Source organism: Buteo buteo, chromosome 23, assembly GCF_964188355.1.
Source record: "Buteo buteo chromosome 23, bButBut1.hap1.1, whole genome shotgun sequence".
Classification (NCBI taxonomy): domain Eukaryota; kingdom Metazoa; phylum Chordata; class Aves; order Accipitriformes; family Accipitridae; genus Buteo; species Buteo buteo.
This window is the reverse complement of record NC_134193.1, coordinates 4,507,085-4,526,079: the sequence shown is the minus strand read 5'-3', so window position 1 is coordinate 4,526,079 and position 18,995 is coordinate 4,507,085. Positions and strand designations below refer to the sequence as shown.

At 57.6% G+C, this 18,995-nt stretch overlaps 1 protein-coding gene across 1 annotated transcript in view; it reads right to left on the bottom strand.

Moving 5' to 3' along the window:
* ITPR3 (inositol 1,4,5-trisphosphate receptor type 3) overlaps positions 1-18,995 on the bottom strand; it is a 43,419-nt gene that overhangs the window by 15,313 nt on the left and 9,111 nt on the right. Inside the window, exons 3-30 of the mRNA XM_075054595.1 lie at positions 15,359-15,480; positions 12,075-12,161; positions 11,730-11,888; positions 11,499-11,597; positions 11,283-11,366; positions 10,164-10,310; positions 9,682-9,777; positions 8,383-8,433; positions 7,656-7,798; positions 7,384-7,483; positions 6,910-7,070; positions 6,061-6,202; positions 5,656-5,817; positions 5,336-5,508; positions 5,088-5,207; positions 4,743-4,925; positions 4,407-4,658; positions 3,977-4,121; positions 3,663-3,810; positions 3,157-3,353; positions 2,888-3,017; positions 2,545-2,602; positions 2,170-2,335; positions 1,840-2,004; positions 1,563-1,631; positions 987-1,112; positions 691-813; positions 304-504 (exon numbers count right to left, since the gene is read on the bottom strand). Of these exons, the coding sequence (XP_074910696.1) occupies positions 304-504; positions 691-813; positions 987-1,112; positions 1,563-1,631; positions 1,840-2,004; positions 2,170-2,335; positions 2,545-2,602; positions 2,888-3,017; positions 3,157-3,353; positions 3,663-3,810; positions 3,977-4,121; positions 4,407-4,658; positions 4,743-4,925; positions 5,088-5,207; positions 5,336-5,508; positions 5,656-5,817; positions 6,061-6,202; positions 6,910-7,070; positions 7,384-7,483; positions 7,656-7,798; positions 8,383-8,433; positions 9,682-9,777; positions 10,164-10,310; positions 11,283-11,366; positions 11,499-11,597; positions 11,730-11,888; positions 12,075-12,161; positions 15,359-15,480 (3,809 nt within the window). The remainder of the gene's footprint in view (positions 1-303; positions 505-690; positions 814-986; positions 1,113-1,562; positions 1,632-1,839; positions 2,005-2,169; positions 2,336-2,544; positions 2,603-2,887; positions 3,018-3,156; positions 3,354-3,662; positions 3,811-3,976; positions 4,122-4,406; positions 4,659-4,742; positions 4,926-5,087; positions 5,208-5,335; positions 5,509-5,655; positions 5,818-6,060; positions 6,203-6,909; positions 7,071-7,383; positions 7,484-7,655; positions 7,799-8,382; positions 8,434-9,681; positions 9,778-10,163; positions 10,311-11,282; positions 11,367-11,498; positions 11,598-11,729; positions 11,889-12,074; positions 12,162-15,358; positions 15,481-18,995) is intronic.

The window sequence follows — 18,995 nt, the reverse complement described above, 5'->3', positions numbered from 1 at the left end:
AGAAAATTATGTCCTCTGCAGCTGAGCGATGAGAGGCGGCAGCCGGTGAAGGGGCTGTGCGTTTACAGGGAAAACCAGGCATTTGCCGTGGAATCAAAAAAATCACAGCTTGTGGGACTCCAAAGTGGTTATTGGCTCTTGGACCTTGCATTGAGTTCCTGGAGATGTTTCCTACTCCAGGGAGAAGCCAGCATGGCCGGGAAGGCTCTTCCTCAAGGAAGAAGCCAACCGTACACCCCCCAGGAGCCATGCCCTGCTACACCCCACGCTCATGCCCCGTGGGCTGGGAGAAGAGGTGCTCACCTCGGTCATGATCATGTCCTGGCACTTCTTGACGTACTTGCCCTCGGCCTTGATGATGGTGTGCAGAAAGTCGAGGTACTGCACGTGGCGGCCGTGGGTGGCCACGCAGTGGATGAAGTGCTGTGGCACCGTCTCGTTGATCTCTGAGCAGAGCTGGTAGTTGTTGAGGAAGATGTGCTGCATCGTCTCAGCCTCCAGAAGCTGTGGGACCAGGGGAGCAGAGTGAGGCCAGCAGACTGTGAGGAACAGCCTCCCCTCCTGCCCTGACCCTTCCTCTCCTGGGGTCCTCTCCTGGCTTTTGTAACTCTTGCTCTCAGCCCCAGGAGCGGTACTGAAGTCTCTCCCAGTGCTGCTGCCTGTGACCACCCTTTGGTCCCCTCTCCTTACCCCTGGGGTCAGGAACAGGTTGAGGTGTTTGTGCAGCAGGGCCTGGTTTTCCTGATTGCCGGCACAAAACTTCTGCAGGAACTGGTGGGTGAACTTCAGGATCTCCATCATCTTGGCATCACCCTGGTGAAGGGCAGAGAAGAGAAATACCCGGAGTAGGCAAGGGATGGAGAGCAGCAGCGGACTGCTGCCCCTCCTGCCCTCTCAGCTGCAGGACCCAGCCATGCAGGGGGGTCCCTGCATCCCCCACCCCTTGCCCTAGGCACTTCAGGACCAGCCAGCTTCTGCCCACCTACCTTCTCATAAGGGATCTGCAGCAGATCCAGCATCACTTTGTGGGCATCCATGTTCTTCAGAAGGCGCTGCTGCTTCTTGCGCACTTGCTCTCCGACCCCGCACATCTTATTCAGCCGCTCCAGGATCTGGGGAGAGAAGGACCATGGCAGAGGGGAACTGAACCCATCGGGATGGCCACCAGCACTGGGGGCTTGCCTGCAATCCAGATGTGCTCTCCATAAACCCAGGTGCTCCCTGCATCACTCGCAAATCCTGGCAGCCCCCTCAGAATCCCTCCTTGCAGTGCCAGGCAGAGAGCTCTCATACCCGTCACCAACTCTCTCCCCACCAGCCCCCTCAGTGCCAGGCTCACTCGTGAACCCTGGGGATGTAACAGGGCTCCTCTTTGCGCCGAGCTGGCAGGAACAAGCTCTGGCTTGGACTTGCTTCTACTGAGCCACAGGAGTGCTTGGAAATCCCCCCCATGATTTCACCCTTTCCTTCTTGCTGGTGCACCCGTACGAGCCCAGGCCAGGCAGACATCGCTGGCCGCGCCTCCAGGAACAGCCCTGGGGACAGAATTCGGTCTCACTTACCCCCTTGACTATCTGATAGTTCTCGCTGCTCTTCTCTCCCGGAGCAATGACCTCTTCGTCGGCAGCATGCTGCAAGGGGACAGAAACAGCACCAGGGTCCCACTGCGCTTCTGCAGAGCCTTGGGCATAACTACACCCCGCAGGACCCTCCCTGACCCTCCTCTTCCAGGGAGAGGGGTGCACAGCCCATTGAGAGGCGTTAGATTGAAGCGAGCTGCACCTCTGCCTCCCACTCTTCTCCTAGCCCGGTTCCCAGGGTCTTGCTCAGGGCTCTCACCTCTTTCTTCTCCTTCTTGTTCCCATCCACCGTGCTGTCCCCTTTGCTGCTGCCCTTCTTGTCCACCCAGAGCTCCGATTTCTCCACCATGGTGCGGAGTTTGTCCAGCTCCGACTTGATCACCTTGTAGTTCTCGACATCCTGGGCTGAGATCAGGAGCTGAACCTGCCGCGACATTTCCAGGGGTCTCCAGTTTGGGGCACGAACCCCCTTCCTCTCCTCTCCCAGACCTCCCTCCCAAGCAAAGGGGCCAGGACTCATCCCATGTCCTGCGCCCACAGCCAAGCGTGGGCTTAGAGGTTTTCCAGAGCAGCATCCCACCGGGGTTACCTGTTTGAAGGTGTGCAAGACCTCCTGCCTCTGGCTGAAGTGCTTGAAGAGGAGTTGCAGGGAGCCGGAGATGAGCGGCGGGTAGTCGTGCATTGTCAGGTGGATCAGCACCCGCAGAAACATCCTCCCTCCCTCGTCATCCACCTCTAACATGCTGCTCGTCTTCCTGAAGCCGGGATGAAAGCACTTGGTGTTAGCAGCCACATGGGAGCTTGCGTGCACTCAGTCACCCCTCGGGGCTGATGGGGACAGCTACATTAGCCTTTAGAGCCTCATCTTCCTCATCACCTGCAGCTTTCAGCCTCAGCAGTATGGACAGGAGAGGAAGAGCCCTATGGCCAGGCTAACTACGCACCGGAGGGGGCAAGGACTCACCCCACACCGAACATGGCTTCTGCGTGCTCGCCGATCCGGTCCAGGTTCATGGCTGCAGCTGAAGGGAGAGGACAGGGAGATGAAAGGGGCAGCCAACATGATCCCTGTGCATTGGCAGAAACCCGCAGGAACCACCCCAGCTCCCTGGCTTCTGCTCCGAGCATCCATGATGGACACAGGACACCTCACCCCATCTGCACAAACTCCGATCCCCCCCACGCTCCCTGCCAGCAGCAGCGGCGGGTGGAGAGCTTCTGGAGCTGCCACCTCCACTGCCTGCGTGTCCCCAGCCTGTGGGGTTTGCTGAGTTGAAGGTGTACCAGGAGCAAAGTGGAAGAGTTACTTGTGGAGTCAAAGGCTGGAGCTGTCCCATCAGCTGCACTGTCCTGCATGGGGTAGACTTCCACAAACTCCTTCTTGAAGACAGAAAGCAGGTAGGAAATCCTGTAGTCCAGCCGCACGTTCAGGATGAACTGGCAGCAGTAAAGAAGAAGAAAGCAAAAGTGTCTTCTTCATGCCAGCCATCAGAAAACCATGTCTTCCCCACACCACCCCATCCCACAGGTCCCACCCACAGCTCCACAGTGCTCCTCCATCCCCACCGGCTCCAACCTGCAAGATCTCCAGGATCTTCAGCTTGGTCTCCATCACGACAATGTTCTCATTCTCAACGCTCCTCCCTCTGTCCACTTGCTCCGGGGCAGACCCGGCACTGAGGCTCGGGGGGCTGAAGATAGACTGTTTTCTGCTCAGCACCATGGTGGACATCATCTGCCCAACGCCCTGGATTGACCTCCGCACGTTCTTCCCTACAGAGGCAGCCACAGTGGGCAGAGTTAATGCAGATGGAAAGGGAGGTGGCAGAGGACCAATGGAAGGACCCACTTAGACTGGAAAACGCTGTAGATATTAATCAGAGAACAAGTAGGAGGGACTGGCCATTTCTCTGGCATGGCCAAATGCTCAACACGTCCTGTCTCTCAGTACAGACCCAGCCAAAGCTTCCATGTCAGCAAATCAGCGGCTTGTTTTCTCGCAGCCAAAACTGGAAAGCACTGGGCAGACCATGGAAAACACCTTCGTGCAGGACCATGCCTGGTTTTGGAGCAGGGACTCACCCGTCACCTCGTCATTGTAGACGGCCTGCATCATCAGCTGGGGGTTTTGGACACAGTCGATGATGCCCAGCAGTGTCCGTGTCAGGCGCAGCAGCTCGCTGAAGCTGTAGAAGCCGAAGTAGATGAGGTTGTGGGCAAGGCTGACGACCTGGGGAAGGACAAGGCAACTCCAGACCTCGCCGTGCTTGGGGCTGAGCAGGAGAAACAAACGTGGAGCAGAGGGATGCCGGCACAGCTACCCTCGTTGCAGAGGCAGCCGCAGCCAAACCGTGTTGCATCCTGCAATGTGCCAGTGACACCGGCAGGACTCGCACCTCAAAGGTGAGCTTGTTCTTCTCCTCGTTGGCGAAGGGCACGGCCTCGCTCACCACGTTGTTGAGGTAGTCCTCCACAAACTCCATGGTGCTGGCAAACTTGTTCTTCTTGTCATCGCGTGAGACGTTGAGGTTGGAGTCGTAGCTGCGAGGGGACATGGTGGGGGTGCGCTGGATGGGAGCCAGTATCCTCGCACCGAGCCTGGAAGGAGCACTGTCCAGGCAGCTGCTGAGCCATCACGGCCAAAAGCGATGCTCCTGACTGATGGAGCCCACTTCCTTCTGAAGGCTGAGACCTGCTGAAGTCACTCCACAAATACCCCCCTCCCAGTCCCTGCTAAAGCCAAGCCAGTCCCTACACTAGATGACATCTGCCATCCCACCCCCTGCCCTGTCCCTCAAAGCCGCTGCGAGCCCCAATGTGTCTCACTCTTTGATCGTGATGGCCGTGGGGATCTCGGTCCAGAGCCGTGCAAATTTCACAGGCATCACCAGCTCCTGGGGGTCCCTGTCCACGTGCACGTGCAACATGAGGTGGCAGAAGGATGCCCGGAGATCGAAGGGCAGCATCTCATCTGCCATGCAGAGGAAGATCAGGTCCACACCCAGCTGCTGGGAGATCTCCTTGATGGCCAAGTACTGGCGATCCAGGCACATGCGGGCAAAGAGCTTCAGCTGGTACCTGCCCAGGGATGAGGGGGAGAGGGAGTGAGGCCATGCAACCCTTACACCCTCACCTGGAGAGAAGATGCCGCAGGATCATCACCTGTAGTAGCTGAGGACGTTCTCGTCATGGGCATTGCCAGCCCGGGCCTCCTGCGCAAGCTGCCGGATGCTTTTCTCATGGTGGTCATTGTTCTTATCCGTCCAGGTGAGCCAGACCTCCTCCTCCGAGTACTCGATGCTCAGGTACTCATGGGTCTGGGACATCTCCTTCACTGGCCTCAGCCTAGGACAGAAAAGGGGTAAAATTGGAGATGCTCCCATGGGCACAGAGTGGCTGCACCTCAAGGGGTGATGAGGGTTTTACCAGGGCACCGCGGGAGCTGGTGGAAGGCAAGGCCAGGCACCAAACCCTGAACATGGACAACCTCTCCCCTTGGCTACTCACTCCGTTTTGATGAGGATGTCGCTGTTCTTTGGGTCCAGCACGCATTTGCAGATCAGCTCCTGGGTGACAGGGATGGCAATGTGGTTGGACACGCACAGGTCCGAGAGGTAGTCCAAAAACCTACAGAGCAGAGACAACTTGCTGTGAAAGGGGGGGTCCACAGGAGCTCTCTCCACCTCTAGTTGAGGCACATCCCACCCATTACGCAGCACAAAGCCCTTTAGGACGGGGCCTTTCTGGACACGCACCGTGGCTCGCGGTTCTTGCGCACCAGGCTGACGAAGGTCTCCACCTCCGTCTTCGTGATGTGCTTCTCCAGCAGCTTGCGGTTGTTGTGCAGCAGGGCCGTGATGGTGTCCTCAGCGAGGATGTCGTAGCCAATCTGGGACTGCATCATGCCAAACTGCTTGGCAATGTGCTCCTGGAGCAGGCAGAGAGGCGGTGAGCGCACATGGCTGGGTGTTGGAGTCTGGCAATGCCCCCCTGCCCCGCCGAGACCTCGGCACCCCCCAGGGCTTTGCAACACGTGGTGGGATGGGGGTTCCCCCCATCACCCCCCTTCATGCACCTGGTTCTTGCGATAGTCCTCCTGGGAGTGCCGGAGCACGCGGTAGCACAGCCGAAACATGTACTGGTAGGGAGCATTTTTCTGGTCCGACAGCTCTTCCAGCCGCACTAGGGGCCCTTCCCCGCCTTTGTCCTTGAAGGGGGCTTTCAGGATCCCAAAGATCTGCCCAAAAGCAGAGATGATAAGTGCTGCGTCCCCCTCCACACCACCACCCCCACGCATGGCTGGACAGCAGCCGTGCTTGCCCAGAGGGCTTGGTGCACCACTGGGGCATGAGCTGGAGACCAGCTACACCTCCTCCATGGGGTTTTCCAGATCCCTGGCCTCCAGTGTGGTCCTGGGCAGAACAGGACATCTCCGCAGAACCTCAGCCTTGCTCAGATGCAGGGCCCCAAGGCCACTCACCTGCTTCAAGATGTTCTGCTCCCGCATCAGCTTCTGCCGTTCCCGGTTGGGCTTGGTCACCACGATGTCCAGCACGTTCTGGCCATTGTTGGGGACGTCGCTGACAAAAAACACCAAGTCCTCCAGCAGCTGGATCACGAACCTGCAAAGGGGCATGGTGCAAGTGGGCTGGGGGGGGCTGCTCACCCACCCCACGCAGCCCACTCAGGCTCAGCTCCTTGCAATGATGCCGGCACATTTTGGAAGACCAAAGAGCCCACGTTCAGGGCTCAAAAGACTGCCAGGGAAGCTGCTGGCTGATCCTGCCCTCCCTGCTCGAGGTTAATAGCTGCCCTGAAGCAAGAGGTTTTACAGCCCCTATGGTTCCTAAGGAAACTATATGTGCTGGGGTAAATGCCAGGGGGTCTTGCTTATGATTCATGCTGGGTATTTTGGATTTAACACCTCTGCCCCCTTAGTCACCTTTGCAAGACCCGCACAGGGCGGGCTGGCAGGGCGGAAGCGGCTCGCTCAGTCCCACGGGGAATCTGTGTTTGCTCAGGAAGCACCAAGAACCCACCCACCTAAAAATAATACCGTGACTAACCCGGCTGCCCCTATCATGGGGCCATCTCTCAGCCCCTCGGATATTTTTCTAGCGGCAAAGGAGGGGCCAGAGCGGGGCTGCGGCGTTATCTGGTTTCCTCGCCAGACTCCTGGGAGAAGCAGGCGTGGATTTGGGTTGTGGGCAGGAAAGCAAGACAGCGCTGGCACCAAGACCCAGGCAGGGGCCCCATCCTGCAGCGATGCTGGAGAGTCCCTGGAGGAGCCCAGCGGGGCCCCATCTCCCAGGGGAAATTACTTTTTTACCTCCGGTCATTCTGGCTGAGAAAACCTTCGTTCATCTTCTCCACCACGTTGGCCAGCATCGAGCTGGCATCGTTAGCAAAGTCCAGGTCTCGGATCTCAGACACGGGCACGGAGACGATGGCGAAAGCTTCTTTGTCTTCTTTGGTGGGACACGTGCCCAGCTGGGAAGCAATGGGGAAACAGCATCACACAGACAGGGCAATGCCAAGCATGTCCCCACCATCTGCCACCAACCCGGGTGAAGTCGGTGACCCAGTTCATCCCCATCGGAAGGACTGGGGTGGGCTCTAGGTTACTGGGATGGGCTCTAGATTACTGGGGTGGGTTCTAGGCTGGTGTCCAGCCACCCCTTTGGATCATCAGGATATTTCAGTCCCTGGGTAAAGCCCGGCTGCTGGGTGGGAAGGAGCATGCTAAGAGCTATTGGGGTGCAGGGGATAAATCCACGCACGGGAAGAGGGCGCGTGGCCGTACCATGAGGCGAATGGGCCTCTCCTCATCGATGTCAATGGGCACGTTGGTGCTCTGGATCCAGGTGTTGGTGCAGAGGTGGCGCAGCCTCACGTAGGAGTTCCTGCAAACGGCACAGTGTCCTGGCGAGCGATCCCCACGCGGACACACCAGCACCCACCATTTCCCCCAACACACAGCAAAGCCCCAAGAACAGACTTGCCAAAGTTTCACACCACGCAATTAAGCCTCCCTTCTTTATTTCAACCCCTCTGTGGCGGCACGTGCTTACATACCGCGGGACAAAGGAATCCGTCTTCTGCAGCGTGGTAGGGTCCAGCTCAAAGAGGGAGGCGATGTCATTGCCGTGGGGCACAGCCACCAGCCGGTATTTGATCTTCTCCCCCGTGTTCCTGCGGCTGGCACGGCCGCTGCCCCCCTGCATCAGGGAAAGCGGCTTTAAGCCCAGCGCGGGGCGGCCGCCCCGCCGAGCCCAGCCTCCCTGCACACACGGCATCGGAGGAGACACGCAGCGGCTACGCTCAGAGCAGAAGCTTTCGCTCGGATGCCGGGCTGAGCCTCGCAGCGAGGAGACGCACGAGGGGCTGCAAGAGCACAAGCGCGGCACGATGCACCTGAGCTACGAGGCCACCCCTTCTCCGTATCTCACCAACGGCAAACAGAAAAACCCCCTGAAAGTCCAAATCTCTCTTCTACCAGCGCTTCCCCGTGGCCTGGGGATCCAACATGCACTGGGACCCCTCCAAGAGATTTCGGCAGGGTCCTCTCGCAAGCGGGACACAGGGATGCTACTCTACAGCGCAGGGATGCTCTGCTGGGCAGCGGCGCAGCCTCCGGCCGCAGCCTCGGCACCAAGCGGGACCCGGCGGCACAGCACGGGCACTGTCCCTGCGGCAGGCTCTGTTTCGGGGCATTTCCCTGCTTTCAAGCAGAGTCTAAGAGACGGCGTGATTTCAGGCAGCGGCAGCAGCATTTCTGCTAGCGATGCTGCACACAGCTCACCGTGGGCGCTGCTTTGGGCTCAGCCACGTCTCCTTTATAACTTGGGTTTTCCTGAAAAGTTAAAGAGGGAGATGAAAGACAGCTATCAGTCCTCCCACTCGGTCCCTCCAAAACCCTGAGGACGGGGTGTTATCTCTACTCCTGCCTTCCTCGATCACATCGCAGAGAGAGGAAACCTGCCCAGATGGGGCTGGAGGACGTGACCCATACCCAGTGCACAGCGCTCTGTCCCCCAGGAGCGGGACGCGGTGAGCCTGGTGAGCAGACCCAGGGCTCTGTGTTGCAGCAAGACGAGCTCTTGCTGTAAATCCCTCGAAGCCCCAGGCTGAGGTCTCAGTGAGCAACACAAGCCGGGCAGCACCAGCCTGGGATGGGGATCATTCTGTGTTCTTCTTTCCTCTGCAGAAGATGTCACCTGAGTGTCTTTTGGTTTAAAGCAGCCATTTCAGAGCCCCAGTATTTGCTATTTTCCATCCTGCCAGTGGTGGAAAGGGCCCTGGGGGCTGCCTTGGGTTGTATTCTCCAGCTTAAGGAGCACCTTTGGTACACGGTGCATCAAGATCCCCCGCGGTACATCCCTGCTCCCCTGGCAGCAGGGTGTAACAGTCTTTCCCTTGGTCCTGGCAGCTCATTTGTGTCATACAAACCACATTATCTAAGTGCGGAAACCTCTTTGTGCCTCTATCAGGAGGCCTTGAGCTGCCCTTAAACAGGAGCAAAAAAATTTGGCAAATGATGTTTCCAGGCCCAGATTTTGCCCACACCCTTCCCAGGCAAGGACAGCCCTGGATGCTGCTGTGGACCAGAGGATGAGGATGGGCAAAACCTGATCAGGAAGAGCTAAACGCAGCAGGATGAATTCTCTCCCGCTTCCATCTTACCAGGAGGTTGTGCTGGTGCAGTCCCTTGGCCCAGAACAGGCAAACAGAGGAAAGCCCTGGCCACCCCATCCTGCCCTCCCTGGGCCAGAAGAGGAGGGAGCTAGGAACAGCAATTTTGGCAAGTGAACCCCTGCACTGCAGAGTGGGGGATTTCAGGGGGAAAGCCTAGCCCTGCAAATGGGCAAATGATGATGATGCTCCCAGCCCCGGTGCCAATGCCTCCTGCAAGCAAGAAGGAGCCACGAAGGAGCCCAGGGCAGAACGGCTCCGAAAGCAAACTGGAGTGGGGCCAGAGGCAATCCTGGGCATCGCTGCTCTGCCTAAGGGTGGGTGGGCACTGCCTTTGCAAGGGATAAGGGAAGGTACCAGCCTCTCGAGGGCAGGGCAGGTCTCTGTGACCCTTTTCTTGCCCCCTTACCTCCGCTGCCAGGTAGTTGCCCGTGGCGAGGTGCTTGAATCGGTACAAGCCGTTCCAGTGTCCGGCTCCCCCTCGGCATGGGTCGTGGTGGACCACCTGCGAGAAGCAGAGGAGAGCTCAGCCGGTGGCACACGGGGCTGTGGGGAACCGGGACACTGTTCCTGTCTCCCAGCCTCCGCTGACCCCGGGCAAACCCGCTGGTGATAAGAGCTCCATCCTATCTCAGAGGTGGCCATGAGTAAATATACTCAGTGCGCAGAGCCCAGGCAGACACTGGTGCCCAAACACCAGCAGCTCCGGTTCCCAGTGCTCTCATGGAGCTCGAGCCTTGCACTGGCTTTCACCAGGGCAGTTGCGCTACCAGAAGTGGAAATGTATAGAAATAACCACTGCTTCTAGCAACACCCCCCGGTGAAAGTGCAGCAACCCACAGAGGTACCCCAAAAGCCCACGGACACGCGCTGCATCCCCTCCCCGCTCACCTCCACCTCCCACAGGGCGTTGGAGCTGGTGGCCGAGGTAGCCGACTGTCTCAGCGTGGTGCGGAGGAAGACGTGCAGCTTGCCTTTGTACTCGTCGCAGGTGAGAAACTTCTCCTGCTCAGCGTGGAAGAGCCTCACCACGTCCCCCTGGCACCGGGACACAGCGGTGAGACCCAGGGATGGGGCTCTCCTACAGACTGACGTAGCTCCTCCTGCAACCCCCCACCCTGCATAGCGATGGGATCCCCCGTGTACGTGGTCCAGAGCAGAGCACAGCTCCCAGCCACAGCATGGCAGGACCACAGGAGCCTGGGCATCGTAGGACACCATCAGCTTTTCCAGTCCTACCTACCTGAGCTGGGCTAAAACCTGCTTCTAGCAGCATAAATGCTCCTCTAAGCCCAGGGAAGGGCACCTTGCATGGGCACGGGGCACCGTGCACTCTGCAATGCCATCACTCCGTTTACTCATGCAAGTCACTTCTCTCTGCTTCCCCTCCCCAGGTTGTAAAGTAGGTGCAAACCCATCATTTTACACCCCTGGAGCGGGCAGAGGCTCTGCTCACCAATGTGTTTAAGGCATTAACGCCCCGGGGAGGAGGACACAGTGGATGCGGGAAGCCAGGGATAAGTGAGGCCCCTGGGGACGAGGGTCTGTAAGATCATTACAATCAATATCCATCCAGCTGCTTCCTGGAGGACCTCAGCCCCAAACAATAGCTCTGCAGGGAAAGTTCCTTTCCCAGGCAACAGCCAGCCCTGCTGCACAGCTAAACAGCTGAAAATTGTCCTCGCAGCTAGAAGCTGCTGCTGGCACTACGTGTGCCTCATATTGTCCTTGAGAGCCAATTTAATACAATAAGGCTGAGGGTAATTTCATGCCCCCCTGGGTACCTGCTGCCAGGAGATACTAAAATATCCAACTCTAGCTTGCTGTTAAGTTCTCCAAGTGATGAATTCTCCTAGAAATTAAGGTCCTCAAGGCAGGATCTCTTTCCTCTACCCTTGTCACACAGCCAAACGGCTGTTCACACGTCCTGCCCCTGCAGGGGACCGGGGCCGGGTGCCCAGAGCCCACCACGTCCCGGGTGGCCGGCAGCGGCTGAACCTCCTTCCTTACCCCTTTCAGCACTTCCTCCATGTGGTCACAGAACTGCATAAAAAGGTTGATTTTCCAGCTGGTGTTACAATTGACCGAGTTCACCTGAAGAGCAAGAGAGCGAGGTCGTGATTCCTGGGACAAGGAAAAAAAGGAAGAAAAAGGAAAAAAAACCAGGCAAGCCCCAAAAGCCAGACCCCATACAGGCAGCCTGGCCCCAGCCCAGCCTCCCCGTACCTCCTTGCAGCCGGCGTTGTCAGCAAGCTCGTAGTTGCTGGCGTGCAGCGGCTGCCCGGCATTGACAGGGTTCAGGATGACTTTGTCTCCCACAACTACCTGAGAAGCAAAATGAGAAAGCGGAGAGCGAGTATGAGACCGGGCACCCCGCAGGGAGGTGACCCCTGGCAGGCAGCACACACGGCGCTTTCTGTACATCTTCATTGAGGGACATTCCGGCCCCATGCTCACATTATCTCCATTGCTCCTCAGCTTCCAGAAGGGCTGGATGAAAAGCCAGGACCCCTCGTTGCCGGTGGCATCCAGCGTCACCCGCATGGCGTTTTTCTCAAGCAGGGCCGGCAGGCGCTTGTTCACCGTCAGGTACTTGTTGCTCTTCATGTGGAGGAGCTGGAAAGGCAAACGCCGGGGTGAGCTGTGACAGTACAGCCCCCCGCGGTCCCCAGGGCTGGTCATACCCAGGAGTGATCCTGTGAGCCCTTTCCCAGCAGCTGCCTGACTTGCACGTGCTGGATCTGTGCATCCTCCCCCAAAACTCATCGGCTGAGCGCAGAGGAGGGCAGAGCGAGCCCGTACCTGTATGACGCTGCCGTATTTCACCACGTCGCCGTGCACTTTCTTGTTCTCCGTCTCGTTCTGCTTCTGCTCCATCTGGGCTGCATGCTGAATGCCAAAAGGAGAAGAGCTGAGTGTAGGAGCACCCTCCTCACTCCTCACGAGCGAGCCCCAGAGGGGCCACCTGCACCCTCAGCTATGGGGAGGATAAGGCGGGCTGGGATGCAGCTTCAGCATCCCTCTGTCTCCCAGACAACACGGGCCAGAGCTACAATATGGTCCTCAGCATCCGAGAGCTCAGCCTAGGACCACGGTGTGGCCCTGAGCAGCCATATGAAGTCCATGCAAGCTTTAAACAGAGGACTTAAAAATTGGGACCGGGACAAAATGGCACTGAAATTCCCCCAAAATCCCAGCAGGTCTTACAGGGCAGCGCCAAAAGGGGACTCTGTGCACAGGCCAGGGACTGGGGCAACGCACCCATCTCAGCCCCACTGCAGCAGGGCCGTGGGGACCGGGGGCTCCTGGCAGCACCAAGACCAAAAAGCAAAAGGCATGGTGCCTTGCCCAGAGATGGCTGCAGGTCCAGACCTGCTGCAGCAGATGCAGCAGGATGGGTGCCCACTGGCCAAGATGCCCTGAGAGTGGATTACTCAGCACTGCTTGCAGCCCCTTTCTCCAAAACCACAGACATTTTCCATGCGGTTGCTCTGACAGTCGGAGGAGTGATGTCGACGTATGTGGAGCAAGGCAGGAACTTGCTCCCGCAGCAGATCTGTCTGGGAATGGCCAGGGTGCGCCGACAGCCCCGGCGCCAGCCCAGGCACAGCCTGGGCAGCACCAGCCCAGTATTCCCCCGCAGCTGGGATGGGAAACGGTGGCGAGGGATGGAGCTGGGAGAGCATCTACTTTTTCCCATCCTGCTTTCATCCCCTTTTGCTTGAGGGCAGAGGAATTGGGAAACACAGCTGGAATCGTGACTCCGCACTGGGAAGATGGGGCAGCCGGTCCGTGAGTGCCCGAGCAGGTGATGCTGGGGCTTTGAATGCATCTGGCACATGGTGTGGCAGTACAAACCCTTTGCTCTTTTGAATGTTGCCACCACTTTAGTTAACCCTCCATCCCCACACAGCTCTGGGTGCCACCTGGGGATGTGAGCCCCATGGTGGTGGATGCTGCCATCAGGAAAACAAACCTGCTGCCAAGAAATCCTGAACTGATGTGGAGCTGCGAGTTTAACAACAACCCCATGGAGCAACTCAGCTCCAGTGAGAGATCCAGCAGCATGGCTTGCCCTAAATCCGCATCCAGATCTGAGTTCCTTCCTTGCTGAAAGCCAGTGAGGCCAGGAGTGGGAACTGGCTGTCCCAAGCACGCAAGCCCACAGGGGCTGATGTTCCCAACCTGTCCCTTGGATGGGACGGGGTCTGTCCCCAAGCCATGGCACCATGGGGTGTCAGGGATGCACACTGGGGTGGGCAGCCCAGGACGGTGCAGGGAGGATGGGGAGACATCAGCAGAGCAGGAGGAAAGCCTCCATGGCACGTCTGCACTGCATCTGGCTGTACCTACAATTAGTCAGCAAACACCGAGCCTTAAACCCACTTAAAAACAACAGCGCAAGAGCACAAGCTCAGAAAGGCGACCGTGGGCACTGCGGACAGCCGGGCAGAGTTTCTCTGCTTGAGACCCGGGCTGCTTCTGCTTCAGGAAATTATCTCCGGGGGTTGGAAGACGTTTTCAGCCTGCGGCCGATGCTGATAAATCGCAGCCTGGAGTCCGGTGTCCTGCCAGGATGTCCAGGGGCTTTGTGGCAGCACGGGCAGCGCTTTGCAGAGAGCTTCCTCCCTGCCCGGGCTCCCGAGCGCTCGGCTCCGGATGCGAAGGAGCATTTGCCAAAAGGGCAACACTGGGAGCAGCGGAAAGGAGCAAGGAAATTTCAGAATCTCTTTAAGACAAATCTTAACCAAGGTGCAATCAATCAGGCTCAGAAATGAGCCTCTCTGTCCAGTCGTGGCCAGTACAGCTGTCGACATTACAAGTTACAGTCTAACTGGAGCAGGAGAATAGTGTTTCCATACGCCAGTGACCATGTACAGCTGGACATGGCAGGAGGCACTGACCCTGTCCCAGCATCTCCAAACCAAGCCGGGACGCCCTGTCCGGACACTGCATCAGACCTCGCTCCCCAAAGGCAAAACTGGGGGACCGGTGGGGCTGGGCTTGAAGCCTGACGAGATGATTTAATGAATGTCTCCTGAGCTTTGGTTTTATGAATCATCCTCGGGACCTCGCCAGCTGTCTGAGGCGATTATGCAATGTTTAACATGGGCCTTTTCCAAACCTCGTGGAAGTAAACAGGAGCCTTACTCTTCCACAGCCCTTTGGAGCAAGTCCTGGCCGCAGCAGCTCCCTCCTCCGTGCCAGGCACCCCTGGGTGCTGCGGGGGGTGCGGGGCTGCGCTCACAGAGCACCTCTGCCCGCTCTGCCGTGGGGTCCTCTGCACAAGGAGCATCGGAAGGACTGAGACAGCAAAGACTGGGCACAGCAGCAAGGGTGGAAAGGCAGGTGGACATCACCTCTCATCCCAAAAGCAGCACTGCTGCCCTCCCTTCCTCTCTCTGCCTGCTCAGTCCCCTGGATCCTTCTCTGCAGGTCTTCCCTTGGACATCTCCCTTGCACTGGGAGCAATTAAATCATCTGTGGCTCCTTGGTCACCGCTATATTCACCCCACGCTGTCATAGCGTGGACTAAGCGTGGCCATGCCACGCTGCCCAGGGCTCACCCCTGCACTAAGGGCACATGAGCAGGCATGGCACGAAAGCAAAAGAGCTGTCCGGAGCCTGTGGCGGGATCCAAAGTTGAATTGCCTCTCACATCGGAGGCTGGATAAGAGCATTGCATAAGAAGGGCAACCCAGGGTGCAGCATGCATCCCTGGGGGCCAATCTGTCTGGGACAACAACCCTCAGTCCTGCAGATGCCAGTGCAAAGCACCTTACAGAGCTCCTATCTCAACCCCCTTATTAGACACCATATGCCATGATTAATTAAGGGCTGACAGCCACAGGAGCCATTTGTCTAGAAAATGTGGCTGTGGCTAATGGTCCACAGTGAAGGGAGGGTGGTGGGACAGGAGACAACAGAGCTGAGCAGGGGGACACCCTGAGGACAGCAAAACCCAGGGCAGGTCCTGGCCTCCATGCAGGCTGTTTTCTGGGAAGCAAAACATACCAGGTTTGGCACAGCGAGAGGTTTGGATGTCATCATCCCACCAACCCACAGGGACCGTCCACTCTGCTCACCTGGAGTTTCTGCAGCAGCACCACATCCGCGATCTTCTCCTTGTCCTGCTTGGTTTGCTTGGCTTTCCAGTACTGCTTCTGGGCAGAGTAGCGGTTCATGGGACATACTTTGAAGAGGCAATCTGGGAGGAGAGGAAGGCAAGCGTGAGGCTGCAGCAGCCACATGGTCACCAGCCACCAGTGTGTCCCCAGTTGGGCCAACGTCACCGAGGGGCAGGAGCGAGTGCTCCTCTGGGACACTGCTCCTGTCCCAGCAGCATCGCTGGGAGATGGTCCTCCTAAACCACCACAACCCCGTCTGCTGCTGGGGGTCTAAGGGAGACATGGCTGCGAGTGGTGGATGATCACATCACCTTATATTAGCTGGTGGATTAGTTTCAAATCAGGGTAAATAATGAGTCCAGGAGTGACTCCACTTCTTGGACTCACGATTAGGAGTGTTCCCATCGGAAACGGCCATGCAATTTGGGAAGGAAAACTTCAGGGGGAGAAAAAATACTGATGAAGCCCAGCTGTACCAAAGGAGAAGAGGATGTCACCGGGAGGGAGAGAGGGAGGGAGGGAAGCCGGCAGGACACGGGCACCGTGAGACCGGGACGTGAGCAGACGTCTCCACGTCTCCCTTGCTACCCTACCCATCGGACACGAGGAGCCAGCAGGACCACGATTTGCTGCCCTGCAGTGACCGGGCCATCGGGATACTCCGGTTTTCCAAACACACTGCTGTTCTCCCGTGACAGCTCATGGGGAGCCTCAGTTACCACTGCTGGAAACTACAAGCAACCGCTCCTAAAATCTGTATGTCAACAGCTGCATTTCAAGTCCTAAAAGAAACACTTTGGGGACCTGAAGGGCAAAGGTTTGCATCCCAGCCCCTCCAAACACTTGCACTGTATCTGTGCTCTGCAGATCGCCCTGATTTCCCTGTTTTTCCCCAGGCTGCTGTGGCTGGGATGGAGGGCAGAAAGTGTGGACACCCAGTTCCAGGCTTTGGGAATTGAAGCACAAGAGCAGATGTCTGGAGACGAGGAGGCACTTACATCTCCCAAACCCTCGTTCGGGGCTGGAAGCTGCACGGGGCGAGGGCAGGAAGGGCTCTGCAGCCTGGATCGCCCTAATTACGCCTGAAATAGCAGCCCAGAAACTTCAGACACAAAAAGAAAAAAAATCACTTCCATCTCTGGCCCCGGTCCCGAGTCGCTGGCAAGCACGTATTTATTTACCTGGGAGTGACGAACAAACAAGCGCAGAGCACAGTTCTCACCGGCTCAGGCTGCTGGGAAGAGGCCAAGTTTCACATTTCATTTTACAGGTCTATTTGCTAATGGCATATCCCATGCCAAACAGGCCGTGAGCCTGGGCTTTTAATCGGGGACTGAGCGTAGCTGCTGCAATGCCTGGCTGCCTTCTCCCACTGCCTCTGAGCAGGGCTACAGAAACAACTTGGGCCACCTGCAGCACCTTAAATCGTTTTCATTAAATTGCTAATTAGGTTGCAAAAGGACCTGGTAGCAACTAGAAACTGGGGGGGAGTTAAAAAAAAAACAACATAGCTATTAAGAGATAGGTGCAAATCAAACCCCTGGCTTCAAGTACACCCTGCCTGGAGGGGCTGCCTCGTATCCCCATCTCAATACTAAGCCTTGTTTTGCAAGGAGGGAAACTGAGGCACGAAGCCGTTTGCACACAGAAAGGCTCCAGCAAAGCCTGTGTTGGAAGCTGGAGATTTTGGCACCCAGGCCTAAGCACCGACAATTTTTTGCAAGACGGACGGCGGGCAGCAAAGAGGGAAGCCGAGGAAAACTCCCACACCAGCACTGCCCAGCGAGAGCAATTCAGCAAAGCGATGCTCAGCCGACCTGTCACGACCCAGCACGGCCACGGAGGCAAAACCTCCTGCAAACCCGCAGCGGGGGGAGCGGGGCATTTAGGGCAGCGGCACGGCTGGGGGTCTGACTGCCTGCTCCCCTCGCAGCCATCGCAGCACCTGCGCAGCACAGGATTGAAGTGCTTTATTTGCTTTTTTCCTGACGTGCCTGAACGCAGGGCTGGGAAGAACCTTGAGGGGGGAAGAAATCGCAAAAAAAAAAGCGAATAACTGAGAGGTGCCAGGCATCTCTCGGAGGACCGAGCCCCGGTGCGATGCAGGCGACCGAGCCAGGCGTCCCTTGCCTTTTGGCATTTCCAGAAAACCATTTGGACCTGACTCCGGGAGAAGGGTCCTGTTTTCCCACCGGGAAGCTGAGCCGGGCTCCGGCACAACCCGTGTGCGGCTCACCGCAACGCAGGATAGGGCAGGGTCCGGCCACAGGATATGGGGACGGCAACAGCACATGAAAATCCTCTTAAGCCTCTTGCTGCTGCTGCAGGGAAACAGCAGCAGCCCGTTGTTTTTACCTCCCTCGCGGTGATAGCTATCGAGAAGGCAAACCGCTACTTTTCCGGCCATTAAAACAAGCAGCTGGATATCCTGATAGGGTTTGCATGGAGCGGGGCTGAGTCTAGACCAGACCTTTGCCTGCAAAAGAGATTCAACACCCGCCCATGTCCAGGCAGGGAGACGGTGTGGCTGCTGGGACGAGGTTTGCACCAGCCGCCCCGCAGCTGCTTCCAGTTCTTCCCATCCAGCCCCAGGTGAAAGTCCACCGATGTCCTCCCCGGTCTGTGCAGGGCTGCAGGACTCTGGGGAGCTGTCAGATGGCTCGTTAATCAGCCCCTTGTACCAATTAGTGGCAACAGCTCCCACAGAGAAGGTGGTTGCTACGTGGGGTGGGACCCCCGTGGGGAAGGGTGCCTGCAGGGCACCCTGCTGTGGGATGTTAAAGCCACTCTGAGAAAAAGGTGGAGGCACAAAGCAGAGTGGAGAGCCAATATTTAAAAAGATTTTTTTAAAAAGGGGCCTGAAATTACAGTAGCTGGGATGAAAGGAATGGCTGCCCTGGACCAATCCCCAAATCCAACAACACAATGCTATCACTGGTTTGGGGAAATTTCTCACTGTACAGCACAGCTCTATGTACACTCCCCAGCTATACGCTCCATGCACCGGGCACTCAAATCCAACCGGGATGCTCTTTGGGACACGGCTCTTCCCCTGCATTTGGCAGCGTGTGGAGCACATGGGGCAGCCAGGCACAAAAATAGCATTTCCCAGGTAGGTGCAGCATAGGGCAGAGATGTGAGCCCATGGGCTCGGCGCAGCCGTTTGCTCCTTGGGGAGCCCGAAGGTTGAGGCCACCTCACCGGCCCCAGGGCTCGCAAATCGGGGAAGCGGGAGGCACGATCTGCTTTTCCCAGCAGCCCGTCCTGGCTTCTCCAGACTGTTTCCACAGGCCAGGAGCTGCCCCGGCTTCCACTGACTCATCCCTTTTCCGCCTGGACCTGGCCGTGGCTGCCTGCTCCTGCCCATTCCTGCCCGAGGCTGCCCCTTGCCCAAATGGGAAATAAGGAGTGCGGCCCCTAGCACCGGAGGAGACAACACGGCACAGAATGTGATGGCCCAGGATAGATCGGGATTTACCGTCTCTCCCTGAGCCCTGCCTGCCTCATAAACGGGTGGCTTAATCCCTCAGCTCTCTCTGAGGTGCAGCCAAGCACAGCAGATGTAATTAGTGCTGCGTGCTAACAGGCTTGCCTT